General features: G+C 52.4%; 1 protein-coding gene across 1 annotated transcript in view; it reads left to right on the top strand.

The window, feature by feature from the left end:
* The window catches only part of ACAD9 (acyl-CoA dehydrogenase family member 9), a 41675-nt gene extending 18600 nt beyond the window's left edge, over nt 1-23075 (top strand). The window contains exons 3-18 of the mRNA XM_044252902.1: nt 795-896; nt 4433-4539; nt 5625-5725; nt 6567-6645; nt 7197-7371; nt 9529-9602; nt 13881-13956; nt 15595-15665; nt 15935-16054; nt 17089-17217; nt 19201-19280; nt 20050-20176; nt 20362-20439; nt 20942-21070; nt 21656-21728; nt 22535-23075. Coding sequence (XP_044108837.1) covers nt 795-896; nt 4433-4539; nt 5625-5725; nt 6567-6645; nt 7197-7371; nt 9529-9602; nt 13881-13956; nt 15595-15665; nt 15935-16054; nt 17089-17217; nt 19201-19280; nt 20050-20176; nt 20362-20439; nt 20942-21070; nt 21656-21728; nt 22535-22635 — 1622 coding nt within the window. The 3' untranslated portion in view covers nt 22636-23075. The remainder of the gene's footprint in view (nt 1-794; nt 897-4432; nt 4540-5624; nt 5726-6566; nt 6646-7196; nt 7372-9528; nt 9603-13880; nt 13957-15594; nt 15666-15934; nt 16055-17088; nt 17218-19200; nt 19281-20049; nt 20177-20361; nt 20440-20941; nt 21071-21655; nt 21729-22534) is intronic.
* Nucleotides 23076-24320: the final 1245 nt, after the last annotated feature.

Here is a 24320-nt window from a genome sequence, read left to right as displayed (position 1 = left end):
ATTATATATTCTAAATATGTGGTTTATTATATGCCACTTGTATATGTCAATAAAGTAAAAAAAAAATGAGAGGTTTGGACTCCTGGGGAATCCATATTTCTCACTGGTGACCCATGTCCATAAAAATGCCCAAGTGCACATTATGATGGTTTTTTAAAATTTATAATAGTAGTGAAGTTTAATATGCTGGCAATTTGAAGAAGATTTTAATTAACTTGATTCCGGCAAAAATGTGTGCATACAGGTATATAATTATAGACCTCGTGCTAGTGATTGTTCCATTCTGCTCTAATGGACTTGAGTAGGTTTTAAACAGAATAAACTGTCCTCAGAATCTGTGGGCTGTGGTCAAAGAGTCATGGTTTCTGAAAAGCAGGTAGACGTGGGTACAGATAATGCCCAGAGTTTGGCTGTCTAGCCTGACATTTTAGGACAGTTCTGGAAGAGTTGTACTTATTTTCTAATTTTCTAGAAGGTAATGGTAATAAAAAAATTGAGGTATAGTATGCTTTAAGAAAAGTTAATCTGCTGCAATTTCACATAGCAAATACACCCATGTGAATAGCATCCAGATCAAGAAACAGAATACTACCTGGTACAGGCCATTTTTTTGAAATACAGTGTTGGCTGGGCTAATTAGATGAAGTTGAACAGATGCTGAATAACTGACCAGACATTTCGATTCTGAAGTTTCTGACCCTGGAAGTATATGCTATACGAAAATTGTTCTGTTTGCTTTTATCTTTGTAGACATAGCTTATGTTTTGCTTAATTAAAATATTTCCTCTTTGTAGTGGACTCTAAGAGAATTGACCGGGAGGGAAGAATTCCAGATGAAACGTTAGATAAATTGAAGAGCCTGGGGCTTTTTGGGATGCAAGTCCCAGAAGAATATGGTAAGTAAAGGAAAACACCACCCTGCTGGTTTGGGTCTTAAGTAAGCACTCCATGTTTGTCCAGGAAAGGGTTCTGTTTGGGAAAGGTGGCCTTTAAATGCAGTATGTCCAGGATCAAACTATAAAACCACTGGAATTAATAAAAACACCCACCACGGACCAAAGCTGGGGTGGCTGACAGGTGAGTGTGTGGACTAAGAGATCTAGGAAGAGGAAGAAATGTTGAGACCTGTAGTTGGTTCATTTGGTGTGGATCAGGGCCACTGCAGGATGTCCGTGCTCTCCAGGTCCTTGTGGGCCGTGGAGAAGGGGGTGTGTATAACCTTAAAGCCACATTGGCCAATTTCAGTGTCATCCGCACTGTGAGGCCCTTTGGTCTCTCCACAGAGGAATTGTCCCAGACCTACGAGCCCTTTTTGTTGGAGGCATGACTGTGGGCTGAGAGCTCAGGTGTCAGGGTCTGCCACTCTGCTTCCTGTCCTGGTACAGAGGAAGAAGGCGCATGGCTGTAGGACACAGGGGCATTGAGGTGGGAGATTAGATCACTGAGAACATTCAAACCGGGCAGGTTGTGTTCTGGACTGTCCCTGTAATTCCTGGATCATTGTTGTGATGTTTTCAACCCCCAGATGAAAGACCCGGCCTTTCTCCCCAGGATCCCAGCGTGATTCCGCCTTCGTAGATTTGGCCAATCACTACAGATCTCTCTCTTCTGCTTAATCTAAAATTGGTCATCTAAATTCTGTAGGGATTAAGGGGACAGCAGGAAGTGGGGCAGGGGGTTAGGGAGACGAGGAACAGCCTGTGGCGCAGGGCAGAATACAGTCACACACACGTGCATACCATTTAATTTTACCTCTTGGTCCCCTTTGACATAAAAGCGTGGCTCTGGGCTCCACAGCCCATATGCAGCACCCATTGCTCTGGGAGCCCTCTACCTGAGCCTTCTCTGGAGCCACTTTCCCCTTGGATCAGCTAGGAGTCCGGTTTAGGGGAAGGAGCTGTTGATGCTGCTTTAAAGGTTTGGGCTTATTTCTTGTCTTTGAGGTGGTTATTTGGACATTGATATTTGGGGCATTTTTCCAGCCAGGTTGTGAGTTAGGTTTTACAGAGCAAGACACAGAAAACAGGAGTTTTTCTTGACATTATGTCTCTGCCTGACTTGTTTCCAGAGACTAAAGTTAGGCCTGTGTTGTTCCTCTACCCCCTCAGCAGCCAGGGCTGGGGGGCCCTTGACATCTGTAGAGTAACTTTTCATTGGTACTCAACCTGGAGCCGGTCCTGGCTGAGATCAAGTGTGAACATTTAGGACCCCACTAGTGCAGGCCTGATCTGATTCAGAGGCATAACAACACTGCCTTCTCTGTAAGAGGACATGACACTGTCAGTGCTGCCGCCTCCCTTCCTGGCAGAACACAGCAGCTCAAGCCTCCGTGGAGGCAGCTACGTGTGCTGCATTTCCTTGCCCCAGTCTGCAACGTCCATGTGCGGCAGGGGGAGACTGAGCTCTGCCCAGACAGCTGAGGCTTGTCAGCATCCTAGCTCACAAGGCACAGGGCAGTCGACTGCCCTAATGTGTAGTCCAAGGTGTATATGGGAACACAGTGAAGGTAGAGGCAGAGCCAGAGAACTGTGGCAGGTCTGTCAGCTAAAAAATATAAATGACTAAGTGCTTGGAGAAAACAGAAGTAGACATAGCCAGGTTAGTGATAATACATATTTCCCCTTCAGAAACATTTTTAAATTGCCTCTTGATTGGTGAAAAGTACTTAATTTGATGTGGGAACACTTTATGTCTGTTTGGGATGTATGTTTCTCCATCTGTGTGTGTTTCATGCCAGCATGCGTGGGTGTTGTGTGTGTGTGTGTGTGTGTTGGCATGCGATGGTGTGACTCTGCACCCTCTATTCTTGTGTTCTGTCCTACTCATGATATGAAAATGTTCTTTATTTCCTGAGATGAGTTTGGGGCTTTTCGCTTTCTTTTTTTTCTTTCTCTCTCTTTTTTTTAATCTTTTCTTGGGAAATTAAGACAACAGCAACTTCATGTTTGTGCCCCCAAATTTTCGGGGAAATGTTCCCAGTCTGGAGCATTCTGAAGACAGGCTGGAAACGACCATCTTGGAAAATGGAGGCCCTTTTGGCAACCCAGCCTGGGTTTTTCTCCCCCAGTTCCCTATGCGCTGCCCAGTGTGTGATTCCTTCCTGCCACCTCAGCTTCTCCCCAGCCAGCAGTCTCCACCTACTTGTTGTCTGTCTCCATGTGATTGCTGTTCCTCCATGATTGCAATGATACCGTGTTAGTGGAAAAGCACCAGAAGGGGCGCCTGGGTGGCTCAGTGGGTTAAGCCTCTGCCTTCGGCTCGGGTCATGGTCTCAGGGCCCTGGGATCGGGCCCCATGTCAGGCTCTGCTCAGTGGAGAACCTGCTTCCTCCCTCTCTCTCTGCCTGCCTCTCTGCCTATTTGTGAGCTCTGTCAAATAAATAAAATCTTAAAAAAAAAAAAAAAAAGGCACCAGAAGGTTTTGGTGTTTTTTTTAAAAACCGTACTATGTCCCTCAGGATATGAAATGAGTAAGACCAAAAGTGTTTTGTGTCACACTTTTGTGTAACGGCATGGGTGGGGTGTAACTGCTGAGCCGTGCCCCCCCCCGCCGTGTGGAGCCTGCAGGACTACACGTCAGGCAGGGCCACCCTTCCCTTTATGTGTGAGTGGCACCCTCTGCAGGCGGGCTGTGCAGTGGCTCCAGGGCTAGTACCCCCACCCAAATTCAGGGCCCAGCTCTGCTCCTATTGGCCACGTGACCCTGGGCCCCCTTCTGTCATTTTTAAGACGCAGAGGCCACCCAGCTGCCTCTAGAAGTTGAAGATGAAAAGCAAGATACATCAGCCCAGTGGAGTGTTTGTTTTTTTTTAATCTTTGTCTTCTTCGTAGAAGAGTGATTTCTATCCAGGTTGATTTACCTCCCCAGGGAATGTTTGGCAACGTCTAGAGACGTTCTCGGCCGTCAAACCCTGGGAAAAAGGGAGCTACTGGCATCTCGCAAGCAGAGGCCGACCATGCTGCCAAAAGTCCTGTAGTGCGGTGGACAGTTCCCCACAGCAAGGCGCAATCCATCCCAGAGTGTCAGAGTGCGGAGGCAGAGAAAACCTGTCCTAGAGCCCACTGGATACAGGGAAAGGGCTGCAGGACAGCTGCCAGGTTTATAAAGATCTGTATCTGGGACAGAAGACACAACATTTTAAATGATTTAATGCGTGTGAAGGTATGCTCTTTGTGTTGAATGTTACATTTTTATGCTAAAAACATACATATCTACATATGCTTATATGCCTAGAAAAAATCTGAAAGGATGTACTCAGAAATGCTCTGATAAGTTTATGGGTAATTTTTATTTTCTTTGGACCTCTCTGTACTGTGATTTTTTAAAATGGTGACATGGTCTTTATAAGGAAAAAGAACAGTCAAGCCCTTTGCCTTTAATGGGAGGAATTTGGGTCTGGGCCACAAATAAAGCTAGTCTGTTTCTTCTCCAGGTGGCCTGGGCTTCTCCAACACTATGTACGCACGTCTAGGAGAAATCGTCGGCCTGGATGCATCAATCGCCGTGACCCTGGCGGCACACCAGGCTATTGGCCTCAAGGTCAAGTGTCTAGGGTTTCCTTCTGATGCTTTGTGAAGGTCAGGAGTCACATTGGGGGTATGGAAGCAGGAGGCTTGCTCACTTTGACCAGGAAGTGACTTGGGCTTGCTGTCTCAGGGTCTTGGGGGGTCGCCCTGCAGCACTCCCTGTGATCTTCCTCTCTGTAGCCACCCCGGATGGCGCTGAGTCCCCACACAAGATCAAAGTTGCTTTGATCACACCGTGCCTTCCCTTGGAATCCTCCTCCCTTCTCCATCACCCTTAACCCATCCTTTGAGGCCCACACCAGATGCCACTGTGTCAGAGGAGCCTGTCTTCACCTCACCATTTGATGCAAATCTTTCCTGCTGAGCTTGGAACTCATGAGGGACCAGAGCGTGTCCTCCCTGCTGTTTGTGCATGTGTCTTCCTTATCCTGGGCTTGGAGCATTTTAGGGCAGGGCCATGGTCACACAGCTTTCCGTGACCAGCCCACTACTCAGGCTGTCTCTGTTCCCTGTAGAAAGTGAAAGGAGCCAAGTGAACAGTGTGCTTGCCCCCCCCCCCAACCCTGACAGCACTTGTGCTCCGAGCAATCATCCAGTGGAAAGAGCACACTTCTCCCCATGCTACTGACTGAGAAGGGGTGGGACGGTTCTGACACTGCCCACACACCTTCTTTCTGCCAGGCGTGGCCTTGGCATGCCTGTGTCTTCACTCGTTATCATCCAAACACCCCTCCATTGGGTAGCATTACCCCCAGTGTGGAGTTGAGAGGGTGGAGGCTGAGAGGAGGGACCTCTCTGGCCCGAGGCCACCCAGCCTGAACTGCAGTGATGCGGGTCCCGGAGTCCGACCCAAAGCCATGCTGGTGCTCCAGACGCAGGCCCTGCCAGAGGGTGCACTTCTGAGTGGCTCCCCGGCAGCCTGCCACCGCCTGCTCATCAGCAGCCTCCCCTTCCCCACCTTGGGGCTGCTGGCTCTAGGCTCAGGGTATTTCCTTTTGCAGGAGTTGTTTTCTCCAGAAAGGGCTGTGTTCTGCAAGCATGTGGTACATGTCCTTTCTTCTCCACAGCTGATAGCAGCCTTGTGTGTGTTTGGTTTAGGGGATCATCTTGGCCGGCAACAAGGAGCAGAAGGCCAAGTACCTGCCCAGACTGGCATCGGGGGAGCACATTGCTGCCTTCTGTCTGACGGAGCCAAGCAGGTGTGCCCCCGGCAAGAGGTGCCATATGGCAGCCGCCTGGTGCATCTTCCGGGTACCCTGGGATGAGGGCTGTGGGTTTTGGTGAATCGGTGGTTTTTCTCTCTTCCATCCCTGAATCTTCCAGATCATCGACTCAGCAACTTTTCTTGCAGTTCTCTTATGTTTACCTTACTGGTCTGTCCCAGTGAGACTTACAAATGAGATAGCATACCCAGCAGCACCTGTCAGGTCATTGTTCGTGGGCTGCAGCGCACCTCACGTAGGATAGGGCTTTCAGCCTTCTAAGCAGCTTTCCAAGTGTGTTGGGCAAGCAATACTATCCCCACTGAACAGGTTAGGAACCGAGGGTTCAGTGAGGTGGTGTCATCAACCCAGAGTCACACAGGCCACTGAGGACTCAGGACTTCCACTGCCAAGTCTGTTACTTGGACTGCACTCCATCCCACTTCCCCTCACTTGGGAACCGGGGGTGCCCTGCCCTCCTTCTCATGGGAGCACAGATGAGCCTGTTCTGCGCACACATGCCCACATTCCAGCGGAAGGCCAGGTCGTTTGCGCTGTCGCTCTTTCGTGTGAAGAAGCAGGGTGACCAAGTCCAGCCTGCCACCTGTCTCTGTAAGTGAGGTTTTGCTGGAATGCGCCCTCCCATCGCAGTGGTACAGACGTGCCGGTGGAACAACACCCTGTAGCCTGCGGAGCTGGAAACGTTTATCATCCAGCCCTTTATTAAGAGTTCCCCAGTGCCCGTGTTAAAGGAACCAGACCCTCCTTTTGCCGGCCCCCAGAACCGCTTCTTGTGCCCAGCATCGTGTGCCTCAACAGTGTGTTTCTGTTCCCACAGTGGGAGCGATGCAGCCTCCATCAAGTCCAGGGCCACGCTGAGTGAGGACAAGAAGCACTACATCCTCAAAGGCTCCAAGGTAGCGCTCCGCCACCTGCTTGGGGTCTCGCCTGGCCATCACCACGCGCTGACGGCGCGCACACCGTGGTCGTGAAGCATGTGCACACCATGTCTTGACTGGCCACTCTTGGTTGCGTGTGGCTCTCTCTTTCTGGAGGAAGAAACTGGCTCAGGGAGGTGAAGCGACCATATTTCAAACCCACGCAGGAGTTTAGTATAAAGAGCTTCCTGTCAGCCACCCCCCCCACCCCCCACCCCGTATCAGCAGCTTCTAACCCTGAGCCCGCCTGTTTCCTCCATCATCCCAGCCGCACCTGCATCGCATCCCTGAGACTTTGAGTACGGGTCTCCACAAGATGAAACTGTTTAAACCCCAAAGTCAAAACCCCCATTCTCACATTGAGACTGAGGTGAACCCCTTTGTCCACACAGGCTTGACTTCCCAGAGCCGGGAGCTTTATGTTTCTGGCCTGAAGTTTGACAAAGGGGATCTGTGGCAAAGGGTAGAGCTGAGAGGTGGTGCATAACTGTTTGGTTTTTCTCCAAAGCCCTTTTCCTTTCTTCCCTCAGGTCTGGATCACCAATGGAGGACTTGCCAATATTTTTACTGTGTTTGCAAAGACGGAGGTTGTTGATTCTGATGGCTCAGTAAAAGACAAAATCACAGCCTTCATAGTAGAGAGAGACTTCGGTGGAGTCACTCACGGGAAACCTGAGGATAAGTTAGGCATACGTGGCTCCAACAGTAAGTAGCATGCGTGCGTGCATTATGGCCCCATCCAAATTCAAGATAAAATGAGATGTAAATAGTTTTGGTTCCACACAAGCATATCAGCAAAATTCCATTAGGAATGCCACAGTGACTCCATGGTAGTGCCAAGGAGCTCCTTGAAGCTAATTGATCTTTTAATACATGTTGCGCATGCTCCTCTCTGTGTGGGGGCTCTGGTGATCTCCCCGGAAGCACTTTATCCTGTGAGGGAGGCTGTAATGGACACCAAGGAGGCAGAGGGGTATCCTAGGTAAACATTCTACTGTAGGACACCCCATCTTTCCTGCCTGGAAGCTCCTCCCTGTCGCCCTCCCGTGTACCCACCTGGGCCTGCATCCCCTGGGCAGCACTTGGTCGCCATGAGGCTAGTGTCCTGTATGTGGCTCCCAACCCAACCAGTACTGCCAGAGAGTCATGAGACTGCCTCCTGGGGCTCCTAGTTCGAATCATGGGATATCTGTGCTACAGAGGACTGCAGGTGGCCCCTCCAGACCCGCTTCTGTCTGTCACCTCTTCTTTGGGGATCCTGGGTTCCGGGTGACAGTATTTGCCCTGCAGCCTGGCTCGGCAGGGTCCGAGGGCCCTGAGCTCTGGCCTGGCTCTGCTACCTAGAGATTCCGTGACCTCACACCAGCTAATTTGCTTTCCTGTGCTTCTGTTTACTGCCCTAACAGAAAGGGGTGATAACAGAGAACGCATGTAGTGAGGTGACTGGGAAGGGAGTGTTATGACATCTGTATAATGCTTCGTGTACTTGGAGGCAGGTGTTACCTACCACCACACTCGTGCTGCCTATTGAGACTTACCCAGAACCTTCTAGCAGAGGAAAGAGTGTGCTCAGAGGCCCAAGATACAGAGCTTGAGGTGCCAATGGGGAAAAGGTGGTCAGAGTTGATCCAGGTGAGGGAGAGGTGGCATCCTGCACCACTGCTGGGCCAGCGTCCACACTGAAGTCGGGGTGACTGGTGCCCCTGGAATCATGCAGTGGCCCCACAGGAGTGGATCAGGTGGCCCAGGGTGAGATCAGAGCTGGAGACAGCGTCCTTCCCACCCTCAGCAGCCTGCAAAGGAGTTAGAGCCGCTGGGACAAGGGCCTGGCCCCATAACCTGTATGTTATAAATAGGACCAGCAGCCGGAGATGATTTCATTGTATTTCACAATCAAGCCATTGGACTAGTAGAATAAAGTCAGCAGACGTGGTTGCTTGCTGTTTGGCGCCTCTTGAGCCATGACTTTCCTTGTCCCGAGTCTCCCTTTCTTTCTGGTGTTAAGTTGCTGGGCGCTGCAGTGTGCATGTGACAGCGTGAAAACTGGTGCAGAAGCCCCTGTTCCTCCCATGTTTGTACTCACCGTTGCCATGCTTTCCCCTTTCTGCCTACCTCCACACCAGGCGCTTCCTCACTTCGGGCTCTGTCCCCCTCCCCCCGTCTGAGAAGCCAGTGCTCAGCTGCCGGTGAGCCTTTGTCTCTTGCAGCCTGCAGGTTCTGGGCAGCCTGCCCCGGGCTGTGGGAGGGGTCCCGATCTGCCTTGTGGGTACCGTGCTGGGGCTTGTTCTCATAGGGGATCAGGAGCCCCTGGTGGGCCAAGCCGGACCATGCCTGCACAGGGAAGGCCAGGGCTCGAGCTGAGTGGGCTCCATGTTCTGGCGACAGCTGGCAGAGCAAGACGAGGGAAGGCTGTCCGCTTCCACAAGCCACAGTGCAGGCTGCAAGTGCATTGGAGTTAAGTGGGACCTGTGCTCCTATTGCTCCCATTGAGTCCAGGCACCTTTGAAGGGCTGCGCCATCCACTTTCATGTTCCGCCTCTGGTTCGTGCTCCTCCTCCAAACTTCTGAGTGTCACCTTAGAAAAGCATGATGAAGGCCCTTAACAAAAATGTTGTCATTTACTCCCTCTCCAACTTCTGATTCTGTCACTGCTCTCGATTTCATCTGTAATACTTAAAGTGTCGTCGTGTCCCTAGCGAAGTAGGGGCTCCATGTGGACAGGAACCTTGTCTTTCTCTGCTGTTCTTTCAGTAGCTGGAGAATGAATGAGTGAAGGAATGAATGAATTACATTTCATGCCTATGGGTCCAGTGCGAGTGCTCTGTGTTCATCAGGTAAGGCCTCCAATTTCTTCTTTTTCAGCTTGCGAGGTGCATTTTGAAAACACCAGGGTGCCCATCGAAAATGTCCTTGGAGAAGTCGGAGGCGGGTTTAAGGTGCGTCATGAGAGCAGCCCGCATGAAGGTTCATGGTGTGGCTTGTTGGCCCCCAGCCCCCTGTACCATCTCTGCTTGTAGCAGACCAGTGTGTGCTTGCCAGATGACTGTGTAGTTCTCTGACGGGAAATCAGCAGAATGGAGAAGGTGGCCCCCAGAAGAGGGAGTGTGTGGTTTTTCGAGGCTTCATTTGCCTGAGTAGGGGTAGGATTCCTGTCTCCAGCATGTGGAAGAAAGCAGGCCAGTGGGCACTGATGAAGCTCAGGCTTTCTGAGTGCACAACCCTGAGGCCCTGCCCGAATTTTTTCCTTGGAGTCAGATTTATTATTTTTTAATTAACTTAATACTCACATCACATAAACTTAATAATTTTTAAATGTACACGTGGGTGTTATTTAGTCATTTTGTTGTACACCTGTGACCATGGTCTAATTCTGGAACATTTCATCACCCCAGAAAGAAATGCCCTATCTTTTCATTTCCCCTTTCCCAGTCTTTGACAATCGCTGTTTTACTTTTGGTTTCTGTGGATTTACCTATTTTTAACATTTCGTGTAAATGGAATCCACATGTGACCTTTTGTGTGTCTGGCTTTCACTTAGTGTACTGTTTGTGAGCTTTTTCCATGTTGTAGCTCTTGTCATTCCTTTCTGTAGCTGAATAACATTCCATTGCAGGGACACACCATGTTTGTCCGTTCATAAGCTCGTGGGCATTTGGACCGTTTCCGCATTGGGACTATTATCAGTAATGCTGCCATGAACATTCATACATAAGTCTTCACGTGAACAGTTGTTCTCAGTCCTTTTGGGTGATACATACCTAGAAGGAGCGTTGCTGGGTCATATGGTGGCTGTATGTTTTTTTGAGGACTGCCAGACTGTTTTCTGTAGCGGCTGCACCATGTTACGTGGCCAACAGGGGCGTAGGACGGTCCAGTTTCTCCACACCCTCACCAGTACTTGTTACTGGACATTTTTATTTTATTTTACTATTATTATTATTATTTTTTTTTTAAAGATTTTATTTATTTATTGACAGACAGAGATCACAAGTAGGCAGAGAGGCAGGCACAGAGAGAGGAGGAAACGGGCTTCCCGCTGAGCAAGGAGCCCGATGCGGGGCTTGATCCCAGGACCCTGGGATCATGACCTGAGCCGTAGGCAGAGGCTTTAACCTACTGAGCCACCCAGGCGCCCCTGGACATTTTTAAAATGACAGCCATCCCAGAGGGTGTGCAGTGGTATCTCATTGGGGTTTGACTTAGTTTTTCCCTAATGAGTGATCAGATTGAGCATCTTTTCAGGTGCTTATAGGCTATTTATACATCTTCTTTAGAGAAATGTATTTTCGAATACTTTGCCTATTTTTTTTTGAAGCTTATTTATTATTATTATTTTTCAGTAAACTCTACCCCCAATGTGGGGTTGAACTCATGACCCCAAAATCAAGAGTCACATACTCCCACTGACTGAGCCACCCAGGTGCCCCCTCCTTTGCCCATTTTTAAGCTGGCTGTTTGTCTTTACTGGTGCCCAGCCCTAATTTACAGGTAACTTGGGCAAGTATCTGCGCTCTGGGGAGCCCCACGTACCTTGCCTGTAAAGCAAGGATCACAGCATTACCTTTCTCCCTTCCTGGGTATTATAAGAATCTGATAAATGCGTTCAGCCAGAGCTTCTGGCTGGAGGCTGCTTGATGAATATGGACCAAAGGACCTGAGAGGTGAAAGGACAAAAGGACAAAAAGGGAGCAGTGCATGCACAGTGGCATGATTATTATTTGTGTAATCCGGATGTTATATACAGATGAGAGAATTTAGGTAGGAAAAATGAAATTACTTGAAGTGCAATCCCAAGAGAGTTGCTATTCATTGTTTAATTTTGATGCTTATCTTTCTAGACCTTTTAATTAATTAATTAATTAATTAGTTGAAGTAGACTCCACTCCTGTGTGGAGCCCCACATGGGCTTGAACCCACAACCTTGAGATCATGACCTGAGCTGAGATCTAGAGTCGGATGCTTAATGGACTGAGCCACCCAGATGTCCCTTTCCAGACCTTGTTAAGGGGCGTACATCTCTTAAACATTTGGTAATACTATTTGTGTTATATAGCCTTATTTTTTCACTCATCAAGAAATTCTAGTACTCTTCATGCTAGTAAATGTATACTGCAGAGTATTTCTTTGGGTGACGGCACAAGGGGTGTCCTCAGGTTCCTAGGGTCAGGCATTTAACACTGGTTTCCCCTCCTTGCTACTCAGAACTGTATTGTGTGTTGTATCTTTTTGCATGTATCTATGCCCACTTGTCTGATTGTTTCTGCAGTTTAAACGCCCGGCAGCAGGCTTTCCAGGTCAGAGGGCACAAACATTTTTCGTGGTCAGTGCCCACTGCCAGTTCACGTGTGGGGAGTCGGGCTGGCTCCTGTATGGGATGCCCCTTGCCCTAGTCCTTCCCACATGTTGGGTGTCCCACAGGTTAGGCCTTGAAACTTTTCCTCCATTGTGTTAGGTATAAAAACAATTTTTTTAATTAAAGATTTTATTTATTTATTTGACAGAGATCCCAAGTAGGCAGGCAGGCAGAGAGAGAGAGAAGGGTAAGCAGGCTCCCTGCCGAGCAGAGAGCCTGATGTGGGGCTCGATCCCAGGACCCTGAGATCACGACCTGAGTCGAAGAAGGCAGAGGCTTTAACCCACTGAGCCATCCAGGCACCCCAAAACAATTGTTTTAATGTGCAAAAGAAAATAAATCTCCAAAGCTCTTTCTTTGTTAGGAGTAGGATTGCTTGCCCATGGGCCTTAATGCTAAAAAGTGAGTGATTCTGGAGACCAGTCAGAGGCCAGGTGAAGATCACCTGGCTGAAGGAGAAAAGGAAGAGCTGCCTCCTCTGGGTAGTCAGAGGTTTAATCGGTAGTCAGACCATGGAGGCATGGAGGCTGTTGGTGAACTGCCAGGCAGGGGCTGTTGGAAATGTGGATTGCGTCTCACTTTTGGCAAAGTGAGGTGTAGAATGCTCTTGTAGAAATGCCAGGAGACGTCCACGGGAGAGAAGCTGGTAAAGCGGGCAGGTGCCGCATAGACGGAAGGGGAGGCCCCACCGTTGAGGAGGAGGATTGGTAGTTGAGCTCAGGAGCCCTTCTTAAAAAAGGGTGAGATGTTTGATCCTCTGGGAAATGAGATCTAGTCTTAAATCCTTTTTTCTTTGGAAAAATTTTTTTTTCTTTTCTTTTTTAAAATGAGGGTAAGAAGAAATTCTTGAAGGGGTTGTGAAATGGACTTCATTCATAAAATCATGAGCCAGCTTTTGCAAGCCCATGTGGGCAGAGGGGATGAGGTGGGAGAATTCATTTGCTCCTCATAGTCCTGGCAGGTCCCAAGACCAGTGCACACCCTCGGCCAGAGACATGGGCAGTCTGAGGTCGAAGCACGGCCCCCAGAGGAGGCAGAGCAGCATCTGGGTGTCACATTGTGGTGGGACATAACCACGCCCACTCTCCCATCCAGCACCCAGGGCTGGGCCTTGTGCGCTGGCCCAGTGCTGGGCCTTGTGGGCCCCCATGCCCCAGTCTCCTCGGACTCAGCAGGTGGAATCTGCACTTGCCCCTCCCAGTCGTTGGGAGCAGTTGTTTCTAACCTCATAGTGTCTGCTTTGACATTCTCCCGTTGAGGTCATAAATTCGGAATCATTCGCATGGTTTATCCATCCAAGTCACACATAAGCATTCAGTTAGAAGCTGTAATATACACTTGGAGTTGAGCTTTTAGGAAAACTCAGAGTCCTTTCTGCCCTCGGCCCCGCTTGTCTTTGAGGCGTTCTATTTGGGTATCACAGGTGTGGTTGGGGCTTGGCGGGTCACTACTGTGCTTCAGGAGGCTCACACTGGTGGCAAAGTCTAGGTAGCTTGTAGGGTGTACTCAGCAGGTCTTAATTTCTGCCCCTCTTCTGAGGACTGAGAATTGACTTGTTCTATTGGAATAATGCTACTGCCCAGTTCCTTTATCAGAGGGTGACTCCAAGGATGTTTGTGACTGAGTTACCTTGTTGTGATGTGTTGGCCCCACACCCAGCCTGGTGGGAACTGGCAGGACAATTGACTTTCCCAGATAATGGCACAGAACTCTCTAGAGACTTGCCTTTTGTTCTCAAGAAACCATTTGGTAAGACAGACAGCAGCGCTGTGGTCCTCCAGGACCTTTAGGCTTTTCCCAGCACAGCAGGGGTGATCTTAGGGAGTGCGGTCACAGTGAGCTGCCCCCTTTCTTCCTACAGGTGGCCATGAACATCCTCAACAGTGGGCGGTTCAGCATGGGCAGCACTGTGGCCGGGATGCTCAAGAAATTGATCGGTAGGTAAGTCAGGGACAGGAACCTTTTGTGCCCCAGTCTTGCCCCTGCAGCCCCCACCCCAGCCTGGACACTCTACCGTGTCCTCACATAGGCCGCTGCTGGGCCGGGCCTTTGAATGGACAGACAGCCCAGCTGCAGTTTAAGATTCAGACTTTAATTTAGACCAAAAAATGTGGTCAGTCTGCCCCCAAGTGGTTCATGTTCCTTCTTTTTTTTTTTTTTTTAAAGATTTTATTTATTTATTCAACAGAGAGAGATTACAAGTAGGCAGAGAGGCAGGCAGAGAGAGAGAGGAGGAAGCAGGCTCCCCACCGAGCAGAGAGCCCGATATGGGACTCGATCCCAGGACCCTGAGATCATGACCTGAGCTGAAGGCAGCGGCTTAACCCACTGAGCCACCCAGGCGCCCCGGTTCATGTTCCTTCTTGACACTCCTCTGATGTACTCACAGAGGAGGCGGGGAGCGGGGGGTCTGTCAGAAGTCAAGAGGGGTTGCTGCTCTGACCACTAGGAACGGAGCTGCTTCACAGACATCTGGGGGTGAGCGAGCCCTCAGTGCTGATTCAGGGGGAGACTCAGTGGGTGAGACGTGTAACTCTTGTCTCTCAGCCTCAGGATCTTCCCTTTATGTTTTTTGTTAGCATACCTGAAGCCTAGACTTTTTTTTTTCAATGAACTTAGAACAGCCCTGTAGGGTTTTTGTTGGGTACAGATATCATTACCATCTTAGATTTGTGAAAGTGACTGCAGGGAAAGGCATGGGGCCCTGACTTTTGGCGGGGGGAGGGGGAGGGGGAGCGGCTCATGTCCTGCTCTTGTTTATGAAGTTCCTCAGAGGCCAGGTGGGGACAGGGAGGCTTTGTTTTCATCTCTTTAGTTCCATTTCATAGATGAGGAGCCTGAGGCTCAGCAAGGGAAAGTGATTTGCCCAAGGCTACTCATCTAGGCCCAAAAGCTGATCCTGTCAGACTCCAAACTCAGGGCTTGGCTCACTGTGCTGAGCTGTCCTCAAGGCCCTGAAGTGCCCTGGGCCTATACTTCCCCATCGGGAAAATGCCTCCGTGCAAGAGCTTCCTGGGGTCTCTCACGGTCCTGACCCAAAGGATGGCTCTTGAGGAGACTGACTGCAGGGGGCCGGGGGCTCACATTCGCCAGCGGCCATGTTCTCTCAGGTGCTTTACACACGACAGGCTGCCCTCCTGCTCTGGTAATGGATGGCTGTGACAGGTGTGAGCCTGCTCCTCCTGCAGGGGGCCTCCGCGCTCAGTGCCTCACTCACACTGCAGCTCTGGCAGCTTCGGCAGCAATGCTGTGAGGTTGGTGGTGGTGATCGTCGGGGATGGTAGCTGCTCGGCCCCGCCTACCACCTGATAAGAGAAAGTGCCAGATTCAGGCCTGATGCTAGACTCTGTGCTTCTGTTCCTGTCTGCTGCCGTAGGCCCGCCTGAGCAGGAGAGGCCTTGCCTCTAACAAGATGTGCTGGGAAGGGGCAGTGTCGTCTTGCGGGGTATCTGGTCTCAGCAGACCCATTTCTCCTAGTTCTTGCCTGAGCATTTGCAGGGCAGTGAGGATAGCCTTGGGAAAGCATTTCAGGATAACGAGAAAATGATTCTTTTAATGACTCTGATCTTCTTCAGAAATGACTGCTGCATATGCCTGCACAAGGAAACAGTTCAACAAGAACCTCAGTGAATTTGGACTGATTCAGGTACCGAAGGCTGTGGGGGGTGCCGCATGTGTTGATGACATGTGTGGGCACAGAAGGTGTGCTTCTGTGGCCTGTAGTGGTGACTCCTGCTGTGATTCGGAAGAAGACAAGATAAGGCTTTATTTAATGTGGCTCCCTGCCGGGAAGGCTGGGCTTGGTGCTGTGGGCATCGAGCCTCCGGACTTCATTTTCTTCTCCGTTGGCTGGCACATCTGGGTCTCACCACATGCAGATTGTTTCCTGATTGTGTTTTTTCCTGAACACCCCAGGAGAAGTTTGCCCTGATGGCTCAGAAGGCTTATGTAATGGAAAGCATGGCCTACCTCACTGCGGGGATGCTGGACCAACCGGGGTTTCCCGACTGCTCCATCGAGGCTGCAATGGTGAAGGTAATCCCTGCCCAGCCTGAGAGACCCAGACGGCTCTTTAGCTGCAGCCTTTCAGACCCCGTGTTCCCTGCCACCTTCCTCTTCTTGTTCACTTATAGGTCAGTTTATCATTAATCCAGTATTTATGACGTCCCCACTATGTGCCAGGCATGGCCCTAGGATGCATCTGGGGAAGCCAGCATGGCACAGGAGAAACAGCAAAGAACAGTGCCCAGTTGAGTGCATTTATAGGACAGGACAGTGTCTCCCCAGCACAGTTTGTGCCAAGTTGTCACCAGTTGATAACAGATGGAGAAAATACAGGCCATGTGTTACAATTTCCCATCAGTACACAGCAGTGGCCGAGCTTTCATGGGAAGGACTTTTACTGTGGATGGACGGCCTTCCACTTTTGTGTGTCCCCTGCAGCCAGCTGTAGGGCCAAGCAGCTCTTGCACGGAGGAGCGAGCTGTGGGTGAATGGGGCTGGGTGGGCAGGGTCAGCCCTCCCGGAGAGGGAGTCTGAGATGGGTTTTAAAAGGACAGGAGTTGGTGCACCTGGGTGGGTCAGTGGGTTAAAACCTCTGCCTTCGGCTCGGGTCATGATCCTGGGGTCCTGGGATCGAGCCCCACATCGGGCTTTCTGTTCGGCAGGTAGCCTGCTTCCTCTTCTCTGTCTGCCTCACCACCTACTTGTGATCTCTGTCAAATAAATAAAATCTTAAAAAAAAAAAAAAAAAAAAGACAGGAGTTTCCTCCATGTGGCAAGTATGGAGTGGGCCCCTCTACCCCAAGATAGCCTCAGATGTAGGAAGAGTCTCGAGGGGGCGCAGATAGGGAGCCACGGCTGGTCCCTGTGGAAGAAAAAAAGGACCTTCCCTAGTCCACCCCATGAGACTATGACAGGGCAGCTGGGTTAGTCTCACCCTGGAGCCAGGTTCCCCACGCCAAACCTCCCACTCCCTGCCTAGCCACCCTGCCCTGGCTTTGGTCCCCCTTGTGGAAGGCACTCGGCACCGCCGGCCCCATGCTAACCGTGTCTTGGCCCCGGGGCAGGTGTTCAGCTCAGAGGGAGCCTGGCAATGCGTGAGCGAGGCCCTGCAGATCCTCGGGGGCTCGGGCTACATGAGGGACTACCCGTATGAGCGCCTGCTGCGGGACAGCCGTATCCTGCTCATCTTCGAGGTGAGCCCGCCAACCCCCCACCAAGCGCGCTTATCTGTCCTTCCTCACACCTCACCTCCCAGGGTGGAGGGGAGGCCGAGGGGCCAAACGAGCGCCCTTCCCACTGAGCCTGCGCTTCTGGTGGTGGGACAAGCAGAGGTCTCACGGGAGGCCCGGCTATGCCTCCAGGGCTCACTCTGGGTTTGGCTTTCCTCCTCAGGATACTGAGGCAACTCAGCAGCGTCCTCTCCACAGGCTTCCCCAGCCTGGACACCTCCCTCTCTAATCGCTGCCACCCTTCGTGGGCTCACAGGCCTAAAGAGGAGTTCAGTGTGGTGGGGTGAGGGTGGGGGGAGACCCTGGGTGGAGTAAGAAAAGGGGGTTGGGGCTACAGAGAAGCCTTTGAGGAGCTTGGGGTCTAAGGTTAAACGGCCTGAGTGAGGAATACCTGCACAGTGAGGGCCTGAGTGGCACCTCCCCTGACAGTGGGCTGGACTCTCAGGAAGCAAGTGCTCTTGGCCCTCGGGGGCAGAAACAACTGCGGCCTGGCCCAGGTAGTTTGGGCCAAGGACAGGGGAGTGGAATGTTCCAGGCCCAGATAGGGCCTTACCTGCCGGCACTGGGTAGAACAAGCAAGTTTTTGTGGCAGCAGTGGCTGGTCCTGGTAGGGGGGAGCTGGGGCAGGTTGTAGGAGAGTTGATGGGGTGGGGGGAGAGGGTAGATGAGAAGGGGAGACAAGTAGCCAGGCTGTGGAAGTCCCTGACCGATAAGCAGAAGAATTTGGATCTTCCTATGCAGGCACTGGAAGCCGTCAGAGCAGGGCATGACTTGAATGATTTGCCATTCTGGGAAATTCCCCAGGGCTGTTGTTGGGGTGTGCATTTTGCAGAGGCCAGGTGCCTGCAGCAGAAAAGAGGGGTTGACTTCAGAGGCTGTTGTGAGATGGATAGTGTTAGGGTGGTCGTAGGGAGTACAAGAGTTAGACCCCTAGACATGGCTTGGAGCCTGAGTAGCCGGGATGGTTTCTGAAGAGCACCTTCAGACAGCCTGCAGGTGGGGCCTGGCTCCCCAGCTGGGGTCAGGCCTCATGGCTGCTCTCACTCCCGGCATGCCCAGCACCCCCCACCCCCGGTATCCCAGCCCTGCAGTCCTCTTAGAGGCCTGACAGGATGTGATGTGACCAGCCTGAGGGCACAAGGGGCACTTTCCCAAGGACATGGGGGACGTGTCGTGTCCCTGCTGCCCCAGAACTGCTGCTTCTGAGTCCCTTTCCCCTCAGCCCTGTTGAATTTGGTCCTGACCGGGGTGCGGGGGGGACGACACAGAAGCTTTGAGGGCCATGGAGCCCTTTGTTTGAAACACATGCTCTGGGCTGGAGACTATGCAGGACAGGGCCCACCTTAGCCTGCAGGCCTCCAAGCTCTTCTCTCCCATGGGAGGCCCCTTCCCCTCAGCCTGGTTGAATTTGGTCCTGACCGGGGGTGGGGGGTTTGGGGATAATCCCAGGTGGTGAGCCGTGTGCACAGGGACAGCAGCTAGAAGAGGTGGCCCTCTGGGTATGGCTGCGTGGCACTGGGGAGCAGCCAGCTCTCGTCCTCCACAGCCAGTGGCTTCCCTGAGGAATATGATGGCACCCACCCAGCATTTGCTGCACCTGGCACCGGCACCCCTCCCTCCCGAGGAAGGTGGTTTCTCCCATCATGAAAAAGCCAGAGTGGAGGCTTACAGAAAGGAAGGACTCCTGTATCACTGTCAGAGAGAGGTGGTAGATCCTGAGGGAGGCCACAGCTGTCTGGCCAGGCCCCTGCTTGTCCCCGTGGGGGTGGTTGCCAGTGTGTTGCTGTCACCCTCTGGTCACAGCCCTGCTCCCAGGGTCATGCTGCTTCCAGTGTGGCAGCTTCTGTGGCACTGCTGAGGGGGCAGTGGGGTGGCCTAGCCAGCTGCATGCACAGCACAGACAGGGCCATCCCAGTGGGGCCAACATGACGTATCTTCTGGCCACAGGGAACCAACGAGATTCTCCGGATGTACATTGCCCTGACAGGCCTGCAGCATGCCGGCCGCATCCTGACTGCAAGGATCAAGTAGGTGCCAGCCCCGCCAGCCGCTCCTCAGGTTCCCTCTGCCTATCAGAGGTCCATCCTGGGGCAGCAAGAGTAGGCTGCTACCCTGTCCTGGGATGGGCATCATGGAGCCGTGCAGTGCTCAGCTCAGTCAGAGGCTAGCTGAAGGGAGGGAAAGAGACAGGAGCCTTAAAAGCCGGGCTCCAGAGCTTGGCCTTCACCTGCAGGTGATCGGAGGGGCCGGCTGCCTCAGGAAGCCCTCACTGCTCTCCTCCCCTGGCAGCTCCCAATACCCATGCTGCAGGGAGCTTTGTTTTCAGAACCTAAGGAATGAGAGCGGTGCCTCCAACAGGTGCTGGGCTCCAGGGCTACCAACCACAAGACCACCTTTCTTCTTGCACTCTCTCGCTCCGCTTGACTCCCATCATGGGGCTGGAGCAATTAGAAGTCACTGCTGGCACCTGGTGTGGGTTGCTCAGGGCATTTTTGCAGACTCCTTAACCCTGGAGCACCACCGGGGTGGGGATGGAGGGGGCTGGCTATGACTGTTGCTTGTGGAGCGCGCTCTGTGTGCCTCTACCTCAGAGACCAGCTGTTCTCTGACGGAGGTGGTGGGGTGGTCTCAGGCATCCAGCAGGCCCAGGGCCAGGTGAGACAGCTCCTAGGTCCTGAGTTGGTCCCTTTAATGCCTTGGACAGTCAGAGGGAACAGGTGCTAAGAGGAACGCTGTTGCTGGGCAGTGGGAACCAGCAGTGAGGCCTGAATTCATGCGGCCATGGGCTTTCTACAGCGAGCTTAAACGGGGCAACGTGACCACTGTCATTGAGACCGTCGGCCGAAGGCTGCGAGACTCCCTGGGCCGAACCGTGGATCTGGGGTTGACAGGGAAGCTGGGAGCGGTGCACCCCAGTGTCGCAGTGAGTGGGGACAGGTGGCATTACCTCCCTGCCCCTGTGTGGGTATCCCCTTCTAGAGGGCTGTGACCAGGGCATTGGGGAGGATGGTCCAGCCTAAAAACAGAGCCTGGGCCCCAGAGCCCCAGCCGGGTGGGATGGGCACCACAGGGAAGTAGCACTAAGTGGTCTTTCCCCTGGCATACCAGGACAGTGCCAACAAGCTCGAGGAGAACGTGTATTACTTTGGCCGCACTGTAGAGACATTGCTACTCCGCTTTGGCAAGGTACCCCGGCCCCTGCCACATCTGGGGATGGCTGGCCCTCCAACTTTGGGGTCAGGGAGATGGGGTGTTTTGCCAAGTGTCCACCTTCGGGACCAGGCATAGAGATCTTGGTCACCGTGGAGGGGTGGGGTGGAACTGCCTGACCCCGGGGCCACTTGGGTGGTGCCTTTTCAGTAAAAGGAGGTTCCTTGCAGTGGGGAGGGCAGCCCCATCTGGGCCCAGATCTAGGGCCCTGCCTGGCTGTTGCTGCTGAGGGTGACATGAAGCACAGTAAGCCTGTGCCTCAGCCAGGTTTCTGGGACCTGGTCTTGGCTTGACCCATGCCTGAATCTAGACAGAAGGGAAAACAGGCAGCCAGCGAGCCAGCCTCTCACCACCCAAAGGGAGAGGCAGTGTTAGATTCCTTTATGGAGGCATGAAGTGAGTCTTAGAGATGGCTGAAGCTGTGCCCGGGGAGTGAGGTCCTAGGTTGTGAGTCTCCCCGTGGGCTCTGTGTTCACAGACCATCGTGGAGGAGCAGATGGTCCTGAAGCGGGTAGCCAACATCCTCATCAACCTGTATGGCATGACGGCTGTGCTGTCGAGGGCCAGCCGCTCCATCCGAGTGGGGATCCGCAACCATGACCACGAGGTGAGCCTTTCGTGCCAGCTTTGTCCACTGAACTTTAATGAGGCCTGTGGTTGAGGGAGGGGATCAGTGGGCGGCATGGCCCAGTCGGGACAAGGAACTGGGCAAGTCAAAGGCCTCAAACCAGGCGTGGGCCCAGGAGGCCGGTGGGTTTGCTGAGTTGTGGCAACGGCCAGCACTGGTGGTCCGTTCCAGTGAGAAGGTCTGTGCTACTCAGGACACACGGCTACTCGCTTTTGTCTTTCTGCCTGCGGGAAGAGGGATAGGTGAGTAATGGGATCCCAGAGTTTGTGCCCTCACCCCATCTGCCTTCCTTACCCTCAGCAGCTGGATGCAGTCACTGAGTGACTGCCTGTGGGCACTGGGATTACGTTGGCCTTCCTGCATAGAGGAGCCTGAGGCTCACAAATGTTGAGTAATTTGCTTTTGGGGACAGAGCTGGTTGAGTCAGGGATGGAATTAGAACCTAAGATTCTGATTCCTGTGCCAGGCCTTTTGACCTTGGCCAAGCTGCTGAGTTTGGCTCAATTTCTCACACACCAGGGAGGGGGTACCCTAGGTCATCATCTTCAACCTTGGTTCTGACAGGTTCTGCTGGCCAACATCTTCTGTGCAGAAGCTTATTACCAGAATCTCTTCACCCTGTCCCAGCTGGACAAGTGTAAGTAGTGTGGCCTTGCGGGGGGTGGGGGTGGGGGCGTTGAGTGCAGGTGACTGTTGACGGCCAGGCTCCTAGGGCCTGCCTGCTGCTCACAAACCTCTCCCTTGAGTGAGGGCTAGTAAGGTCAGGTTCACCTGCAGGATGGCTTGCCAGACAGTAACATGTACCTGCAGATGAAGACTGTCAGAGCCCACAGGCATGGCCCAGCCTGCCTGACCCGAGTCTGGCAGCTGCCCTCCTAGCAGATAGCCCAGGCTTTGGCTCTAGTCCGTGCAGGGGCTTGGCTCCTGGGGCTGTTTGTACCGTAGTCACTTCACCATGTCTGAAAACGTCTGGCTCGGATTCTTCTGACCTTTACAGTCGTTTTGGCCTCAGGGCTCCGTGTCCTGTGTCCCCTGCTGTAGAGTGCAGCCGTGTTGCCAAGTGATGGGAGGAGAGGAGCACATAATTCTGTGCAGCTCCTGGCTCCGGGTGCTGGCGTGTGTTGGTCCGTGCTGTGGCGGGGAGACGGGGTTGCTCCTTTCATAGGCTTGACTGGCAAGAAGGTCCTTCTCCAGGCCCTGCTCCCACAAGATCCAGAGTTTTTAGGGGTTAACACGATAAGCCCTTCATTTTCCAGGATGAAGCCCTAGCCCTGTTTCTCGCCGCAGCCAGAATCACTTCCTGGGGCTGTGGAAGTGGAGAGTTAGCTTCAGGGTTCCTTCACAGTGGGTGTGGGCGTTTTCTTTTCTTTTTTTTTTTTTTAAAGCAGTAGCAGCCCCAGCAATATTTGTTCTCACAAACCTATTTTTTTTTTCTCCTCCCAGATTCTCCAGAAAATCTAGATGAGCAGATTAAGAAGGTGTCCCAGCAGGTCCTAGAGAAGCAGGCCTACATTTGTGCCCACCCTCTGGACAGGACATCCTGAAGCAAACCAACAGTGTTCCCTGCTGCCCCCAAGCCATGGCCCATCGATGCACAACTTTCTCCAGCAGATGGAGCACTGGGGTTTTCTCTCCCCCATGTATACCAGAGGGGCCTTCTGACCTGAGGGTACCTCTTTAGGCTTTGCCCTGGGGCCACTGCTGCTTGACCTGGTCCCAGGTTCTGAAGAGACAGAGCAAAGAGTGAACGCAGTTGGTGACACCTGGGATTTGAGGGGCTTCCGCTAGTTTCAGAGACGTCACAGTGGTAACGGGCTTGTGGCGCTGGCCCTGTGGGAAGAGTTTGGCAGGGACCTGTTTGAGGCATGGAGAGCCACTTCTGCTAGGCCGCACGTTCTTTTTGTGGACTGTGCATTCTCCAAGAAACAGCCTACAAACTGTAGGTGGAACAGATGCCCTTAATAACAAAAGATCTAAAAATGCACGGTTTGTGTTTATCCTTCTAGCCTTTGTGCTGTACTGATCCTGTTTTTCCTCAGAACCCTGAGGACCTCCCTCTAGTGATGGCCTCCAGTGCGTTCTGTCCTCACCCCGCAGGAAGAGGGGCCCTGAATGCTGAGGACCAGGTGCCCAGGCCAGGCCAGTGTCCTGGGGATTACTGAGCACGTCTCTGGTCTTTCTTAGGTGATGGGTACAATTTACATGGTCTGGTATAGCATATGCTCTTTCCTGCCTGGGGCCTGTCTCTGCACAGTCTGTACAGAGCTTGGCCTCCACTCCTGAAAGGGGGGACAATGCAGAATCGTGAGGTGATGCTAATAGGCCTTTGCATTTTTCTGGACTCCTTTCTGCTCTTGCTTGCCAGATACAGTGGGTCCCAGTGTGCTCACGCAGGCAAGCTTAGAGCTTTTGTCTGGATTTGGGGCCATTTGGGGCTCCCGAAAACCCACCACAGATGTTGTCTTGAGGTGGGAGGAGAAGGCCAGACTCTTTTCTTTCCCTTCAAGTACAGTCTGTCTGGTGCACAGACACCTCAGCTGGCCGCGGCACTTTGCCAGGGACTGGATAACTGATCTTCAAAAGGTAAAAGTTGACAAATCTTATGACATCAGAGCTAACCTTCTTAAGTATTTTGTTGGCGAGAAGAGTACGAATCTGGGACGGGGAGGATGCACAGAGTGCCTTTGCCAAGGAAACTTGGGTAGCAGCTGTCTAGCCCCCACGTCCTGGGAAAGGGGACTTCGCTGTAGGCCCTGTGGCATAGGCATGCCTGTCAGCAGCTGGTTTTTTCTTCATCTAGCCGAGTTTCAAAGGCTGAGACCCCTGGTTCACATCTTGTTTCCCTGCTGCCATTTTCGAGTTTTCTTTAAGCATGGTGGGGAGGAGAGGCCCCGGCTGCCAGACGTGCCCAGGGAGCGCGGGCTGGGAAGGCCTGCAGGGAGCCCAGCGGCAGCACTCGGGCCAAGGAGGCAAGCCTGGCATTGCTAGGCCGGGCCACCCCAACAGGTAACAGGAGAGCTTCAGGCAGCCCCAGAGCCCAGAGCCTGTTCTGAAGGGAGGCAGCAAGGGCCAGATGGAGCAGGGGGGACAAATTTCAGCAGCTTGTCAGCATTTCCTCCTGCTTCATGGAGCTGTTATCAACTTCGCGGTTTGGGGGAGGAAGGAAATCCATTTGTTTATCTGCTCTGGCTTTCAGGGAATGGTTTCTCTGGCAAACCTTGTCTAAATT

Source organism: Neovison vison, chromosome 6 (genome assembly GCF_020171115.1).
Source record: "Neovison vison isolate M4711 chromosome 6, ASM_NN_V1, whole genome shotgun sequence".
NCBI classification, from domain to species: domain Eukaryota; kingdom Metazoa; phylum Chordata; class Mammalia; order Carnivora; family Mustelidae; genus Neogale; species Neogale vison.
This window is presented reverse-complemented; position numbering and strand designations above follow the sequence as displayed.